This window comes from Hipposideros armiger, unplaced genomic scaffold (genome assembly GCF_001890085.2).
Source record: "Hipposideros armiger isolate ML-2016 unplaced genomic scaffold, ASM189008v1 scaffold_530, whole genome shotgun sequence".
Lineage (NCBI taxonomy): Eukaryota > Metazoa > Chordata > Mammalia > Chiroptera > Hipposideridae > Hipposideros > Hipposideros armiger.
In genome coordinates, this window is record NW_017731880.1 from 1,227,847 (window position 1) to 1,234,969 (window position 7,123).

The following is a 7,123-nucleotide window of genomic DNA, read 5'->3' on the forward strand; positions in this document are numbered from 1 at the left end:
CTTATTCAATCTGCGCCGCCCCTCTCGTGTCCCATTTGCCCTTGCCACGCAGGACGTGACAGAAGGCGAACCCTGAAACAGGCTCAAAGAACATGAGCACGTGAGTCCTCTGGATATGTTGGCGAAGAGTTCTGTGCAGAGAGAACAAAAACAAAAAACAGGCACCGAGGGCAAGTGTGCGTGGCTGTGGCTGAGGAAGAGTGAGGAGGCTAGCCATGCTGGAGTGCAGGGGAGGCTGGGGAGGGCACAGCAACACAGGAACTTGCGTTTTTATTCTGAGGGAGGAGATAATAGAGGAACCTGACAGGTGACATGGTTTGAACTCTGGCTGCGATGTTATGAACAGACTGGGTGGGCAGGGTGGAGTGCAGAGGAGGCTGCGGCAGGAAAGGGTGACGGGGCGCGGATGACGTTAGAGGTGGAAGCAGTGAGCACTGACTGGTTCTGCGTAAGTTGTGAAAATGGAGCCAGGACATTGCTGACATCCACGTGGAAAGATGACTCTGGAGTGTGACGGAAAGCCTGGCTGAACATCCATCTTGGGGGTCACTGGCGTATAGGTGACCTTTAAAGCCACGGGATGAGTTGAGATCACCTAGGAAGTGAGGGGACATGGGATGGAGGGATGAGCGCGATGTTTAGAATTTGGGAAGATGGAGAGGAACCAGCAGAGCACAGTGGAAAGGAGCACCCCACGGGGTGGAGGAGCGCAATGTCTTGGAAGCCACGGGAAGAAAGTAAACACTGATCAATCACGTCTCAGGTCACACAGCGTAAGGAATGAAAAGTGACGTTCGTTACTGGTGATCCTGACAGGAGCTGTTTTCACGACGTGTCAGGGACAAAAGCCCGGCTGACACGTGTTTAAAGAGAAAGGGAGAGGAGAAGTAGAAACATGTGCGGTTTGGTTCAGAAAGAAGCAGAGAAATGGGCCAGCAGCCTGGAATGGAGCGTGGAGCCACAGTGCCTTCTTTTTCGGTCGGGAGACGTGACACCAGCGTCAAATACTACAATACAAAGCGCCCCGTGAAATCCGGACACTTGATGTGGCGTCATCGGCCATCTCGGGGAGGCCTGTTTCAGACCAGAAAAGTAGCAGCAGGATTTCCATGCATGAAGAGTAATGGGTCACGAGACAAAACGGAGAGGGCCGGCGAGGAGCGGAGGGGCAGCGGGGGACAGCCGGGGACGCGGGGCGAGGGCCGGGGCCCCGGGGCGGGCAGGGCCCGGCTCAGGCCTGAGGTCGCCAGCTTGCTCGGGAATCTCAGGCGCAGGCTTCTCTGTTGGGAACGGCCGTCCTCCGCCTGAGGAGAGTGACACGCGTGTGGCGAGGCGGCGTGGCCGCCTGGGACGCGCAGGCCCCGTGGGGGAAGCGCGGCGCGCCTGTCCTCGGGCTTCGCACCGCGTGCGAGTGGCTGGAGCACGCGGAAGGGGCGGGGCAGGCCGGGGCCTAGAGGGACACTGGGCGACGGCAGGTGGGCGCAGCCCCCGCACGCCTTCCTGACGCGACGCCCGGCACGATGGCGGGGCCGCGTGGGTGTGAAGGGCTGAGGGGCGGGCGCCCCGGGAGGCTGGGCGGCAGGAGCCCCGGGGTCGGAGGCCGACTGCCTGCGCCAAGCCTGGGGTGCGCGTGAGGGAACTCGAGGCGTGTGGCGTCTGGAGGTGCCCGTGCGGGGCGCCAGGCGAGGGGTCGGGGGTGGGGGGTCCGGGATCCGCGACGTGTGGCGTGAGGGGCGGAGGGCTCGCCGCGAGGCGGCGGCACAGCCGGGGCGGGGCGGCCCGGGCCGGCGGGCCTCACTCACCTCCAGCTCCGCCAGCGTTCCGGGCTGCTCCGCCGCGGCCGGCAGAGGCCTGAGGCGGCTCCTCAGCGTGACGCCCCGCCCCTTTCCGTTACCAGACCCGCCCCAGAGCCGGCCTCTTGTCCTCATTGGCTGGTGTTCCGAGCGGAAGCGGCGGGCTGTCAGCACGTGCCTGGTCCCGGCCTCGAGGTCCCATTGGCTGGTGTCCCGAGCAGAAGGGGTGGGGCCACCCCAGGCCGGTCCAGCGCGCGAGTCTTGCTGTCTCAGGCCTTGATTGACGAGGGGCTGAGGGGGAGGGAGGGTAGAGCTGCGGTGAGGGACACCCACAATCCTGGTAGTCGTGTTCCTCCTCTTGGCTCCTTGAGTGGGAGGCTGTGCACACAGGGGCCGTCTGTCTGCTTCACCACTGTGTCCCCAGTGTGCAGGAAAGCACTTGGCACAGCAGGTGCAAGTGGACATTTGTTGAATGAGAAGCTGGATGCCTGAATATTTGGTCTTCACAACCACCATGCATGGCCCACATTGCTGCGTCTGTCTGAACAGAGGACGACATTGAGGCTCAGGGAGATGAGGCTTGGGCCCAGGTACATGCAGCTGGGAAATGCAAGCGTTGCTTCCAGCCCAGGTATGCCAGGTGCCTCTGGCCTCCAGGCAGTAGAAACACAAATGGCTGAGCAGGGACAGGCGAGAGCTTACAGAGGCTGCACATACAGACAGCTGTGGTGGAGAGGAGGCTGGAGAGATCACTCGGCCTATAGGCCCGTCCAAGGAGCTCAGTCTTTATTTAGGGGGCACCTTAGAGTTGTGGTAAGCAGAGCAGTGATGCCTCTCCGACTGCTGGAGGGAGGATCGAGTCAGAGCCAGCTGTTGCTGTTGTTAGAATGAATGATGTTGGAGGTGTGGGGGGTGGTCATGGTGGAGGGAGAAAAAGCCATTTAGAAGGTGACTTGACAGGACTTGTAATGTGGGAAGTGAGGGAGAAAGAAGGAATGGGTAAATGGCCGCAGGACAAGGCCACTGGCTGAGATGGGGAAGAGAGGGATAGAAGCCATTGGAAGGCTGTCAACTTCGTGTTTAAACACCTTGTGATTGAGATTCCTGACAAACCTGGGACCCACTGAACGTTCTCTCAGGGATTCCCTTCCTCAGCAGACAGATTACAGGGCAGGAGCTCAGCCACACAGTTCTGGACACACAGCGAGTCCTCGCCCATCTACTGAGGAGTCTGCTGCCACACACCCTCCCCAAGCTGCCAGGTTCCTGCCCTTTCCAAACTTGCTTCTCTGGCTGTCCCTTCCCACCTGTGAGCCACCCTGCATACCTCCAATCACTCCACCATTTTCTTAGACCATCCAGAAAAGCACGAATCAGGAATAACTAATGGATAAGGAAGGCAGCTTCAGGGAGGTGTAGGAGTTTGCCAGGCTGAGGGCAGGCACAGGATTCCAGGCAGAGGTTTCAGTGAAGGCCAAAGCAGGGGTGTGGATGAGCCTGCATCTTTAGGAGATGGAGCGTGTAGCTGGGCTCAGGGTTTTGGGGGAGCAGCAGAGGAGACTCAGAGTTCAGCTGGGTTGGAACATAAGGGGCCTATAGTGCCCTGCCAGCAAATGGAGGTGGGCTGTCTCAAACACCCCACAGAGCCCAGGCCAAGAAGGATGGGCTTTCAGGGAGCCCACAGGTGTCAGTGTGGTCTGCCCATACACTTGTGCTTGCAAAACCCACTGTTCACCAAATGCCTCCTTTATATCCTGGGCACACAGCTAGACTACATTCCCCAGCCTCCCTTGCAATGAGCCCTGGCCACTGGGATGTGGATGGGAGCACTCTATGTCACCATCAGGCCAGGTCCGGAAAAGCCTCCCAGGAATGGTCCTCTCTCTCTCTTCCCCCATGTACTGGTTCATGTTGATGTCCAAGACCACCTGGGAGCTCGCTACCTGAGGAAGGCAGGGCCTCTGTTAGCATGTCTCTGAGTAATGGTACAGGGCAGCCTCTGACTCAGCCTCCGGAGCAGGAATCAAACTCCCACTGAGATTTCATGGTTTATCACCCTATGACTGCCAGCCTGAATAGTGCATATTTGCAAAGCCACAGGGTACCAAGAGCTTATATGTGTCTGGTAGGATGTCACCAGAGGTTTATTTCCTGGTGTAGCACGATGGTTTCTCTTACTTATTTTAACCAAGAACAAATCAGATAATAACTGGCTGAATCTCAACATTAATTAAAAGCCAGCTGTTGGGGGCCGGCCGAGTGGCGTGATGGTTAAGAGCTGGCTTGGGACGCCAGAGGGCCCCAGTTCGGACCCCACATATGAGGGCCAGTGACACTGCCCTCTACAGCTAAGATGCTGAACAACAGCTCAACCTGGAGCTGGGCTGCTGTGAGTTGCCTGCGATGGCATAGGCTGCAGTCCCTGCTGCAGTGGGTTGCCATGGGCTACTGCATGTAGCTAGCAGCCACTGTGAGCGGCCGTCCAGAAGCCTGCGACTGATCTGCCTCGCCCAGGAAGAGCGCAATGATGGTGCCAACTTGGGCCAGTGAAGCAACGTCCTCCACAACTAGACTGAAGAACAAAAGGACAGCAACTTGTCTGTTCCCCTTCTCCCAATTCCCCAGCACTGTTCCCATCCCCCCAATTCCCCAATAAAGATCTTTAAAAAAAAATAAAAATAAAATAAAAGCCAGCTGTTGGAAACTCTGCTCACTGCTCTGCCAGTGAGTGAGCAGCTGTGCCTAAAAGCCTACCCAAAGCGTCACTTTCCCAGGGTAGGTTTCATAGGCACCCAGAGAGGCTGAGGTCTGAGAAGGTACTTTTGGGAGCCCAACAAAGCCCTGACGTGCAATGTAACATTTTGTGAGCGTAGATGTACTCTCATAAGCCACTCACGGAGATTCAGAGGTGGTTAGGATCCTTTGTCCTGGGGTCCTTTCATGTGCTTTCAGGGTTTTAATGACCTTCCAAACTGTTATCAGGACCCTAGATCGCCTCAGCTTTTAATTTATATTTTCAAGAACCTATGAGACATGTTCACAAATATTTCTTATAGGCACATCAAACTCAACTTTTTTTTTTTTCTTTTTTAGCTGAGCCATCCTGTCACCTGTTGGCGGCTCAGCAGCAGCTCAGCTCAGGCCGGGAATCGAACCGCTGTTGTTCAGAGCTCACACTCTTGAGCGAGCTCTTAACCAACTGAGCCACTCGGCCAGCCCTAAAACTCAACATTTAAGAATCTTATTTAATCACTCAAAATAGAAAATGTGAATTATTTTCGATGCCTCCCTGTCAGGTTTGTCAGTCCTACCTTTGACATTCTAAGCTTTCTGATGTTTAATTCCTTAAAGTCTCATCATTTCTCCCAACTCTGCCACCACCAGGAACAGTCCCCTCTGACAGGTCTCCTTGCTTCTATCCTTACTGTACCCTATTTTGTTCTAATATCATACCAGTTAGCCAGAGTGATCCCATTAAAACTTAAGACAGTTATGTCACCTTCTGCTCAAATCCCAAGGGCTCACCGCTCCCCTGTCGTTTAGAGAAGCCAGTCTGGCCAGTGAGCCCCTCGTCGCCCCACCCCACCTTCCCCCTCTGACTTCACGCCATCCACAGGCCCTCCAGTACCTTCCTCTGTGGCAGCAGGCCCCTCCCACCTTGAAGTTCTGGCTCTTGCTGTCCCCTCTGTCAGGAACACTGTGACCTCAGGTATCGACATGGCTTGTGCCTCATCTCCTTCAGGTCTGAGTCCAATGGCCTCACTCCGGAAGGCCTGCCTTTGCCACCCACTGTCCCTGCTCCCTCTCTTCCTTCCTTCTCCCCTTAGCACTTATTACTGTCTGACTTACTAGGTAACTTGCTCATTCTTCTTGGTTATGGCCTGACTCGTCACTACACTCTAAACCCCACAGGGAGGGATGGCATTTGCCAGTTTTGTTCACAGCTGTCTCCGGCACCCAGCACACTGTGGCACTCGGTGAGCACCCGCTAAATGGATTATTCCCACAGCCTCCAGCTTTCCCTGACAGCCGCTCCATCCCAACCCACGCCTGCCTCTCCTCGTAGTGAATTCCATGCGGGCAGGTGGCGCCTATTCACCCCTGAGTCCCCAGCACAGGGCCAGATAGATGGCAGGTGGTTCCTGAGAAAAGGCCCAGGACTGCCCCTAAGTCACTCTGGGTTCTCAGCACCTGGCAGAGTGCTGAGGCCTAGATTCACTAAGCACGCAGCAGTCACCGAGTGCCTACTTATACCCCACACCAGTTATGTCCTGCTTACTTTTTGTGTTGTTTTAAAAGAAAAGCCAACCTGCGGGAAGGGGCATGTGTTGCTCCAGACTATCCCATGTGCCCTCTTAGCCATGACCACCTGACACGTGGACTGCAGGCCTGGGACGCCAGCACCTCCCAATGCTCGGGAGGCCAAGGGCCCCACAGGGCTACACTCCAGCCCAAAGGGGTACAGAGGGCACACCCCTGCATGGAGGAAGCAGTGGGCCCCACTCCCGAGCAGACAAACAGAAGTGACTCCAGGGAACAGGTGAAGGTTCTGAAGCAAGAATTTATTCCGCGTGCACACAGTGGGTATGGACAGTGACCTCAGCAGAGACATTTCAAAGCAGGTCACAAGCCTCTTGGTGTCCCAGCCCCAGCCCTTCCCTTGCCACCTCTCTGGCCTGAGCTGGGGCCAGGGGAGGGCCTCCTAGTTCCCAAACAAAACGCAGGAACCTAAGGGCTAAGAGAGAATTACACAGCCTTATTTTTATTAGTAGCTAGCGAGAAAAATAATCAAAATTCCCTCCCTGCTCCCACCCCACCTCTGCTACGTGGGCCCTCAGGGAGCAGCGTCTGCCCGGGAGCACCTGCTGCCAGAGCTGTCCTTGGAGCCTGGTCACCTGTGGGCGGCCACCCCTTTTGCCTGCGAGCTGACCGCAGGCCCATTCCTCCAAACTTGGGGGCAAGGGGGCAGCTGGCATGTCTCCGGCCCTCAGCTGTCAGCCTTGGGAACTTGGAAAAGATCAGCGATGTCCAGCAGAGCTTGGCGGATGTGGTTTCCAAAACGCTGGGCGTTCTGTGGGAGCCAAGAGCTCAGACCCAGCTCTAGGCGAGCCCCTGCTGCCCTGTCCCCCCTAACCAGGATGCCTCCCCAGCCAGACAGGGCCCCGGGTGACACCCCTTCTCAGATCTGAGCAGGAGCAGAAGACTCACCGTCTCTGAGCTTGAGAACTTGCTGGAGATATGGAAGAAGATGGTGTTCTCACCCGCGATCATGTAGGAAACTCCATAGCCGTCATCTGCTACCTGAGGGCAGCACAAGGTGTGTGTGTGTG

The 7,123-nt window shown here is 56.5% G+C and overlaps 1 protein-coding gene across 1 annotated transcript in view; it reads right to left on the reverse strand.

Annotated features, from left to right (window-relative positions):
• Positions 1-6,334: 6,334 nt before the first annotated feature.
• CPT1B (carnitine palmitoyltransferase 1B) overlaps positions 6,335-7,123 on the reverse strand; it is an 8,888-nt gene continuing 8,099 nt past the window's right edge. Inside the window, exons 18-19 of the mRNA XM_019668618.1 lie at positions 7,002-7,094; positions 6,335-6,864 (exon numbers count right to left, since the gene is read on the reverse strand). Of these exons, the coding sequence (XP_019524163.1) occupies positions 6,781-6,864; positions 7,002-7,094 (177 nt within the window). The 3' untranslated portion in view covers positions 6,335-6,780. The remainder of the gene's footprint in view (positions 6,865-7,001; positions 7,095-7,123) is intronic.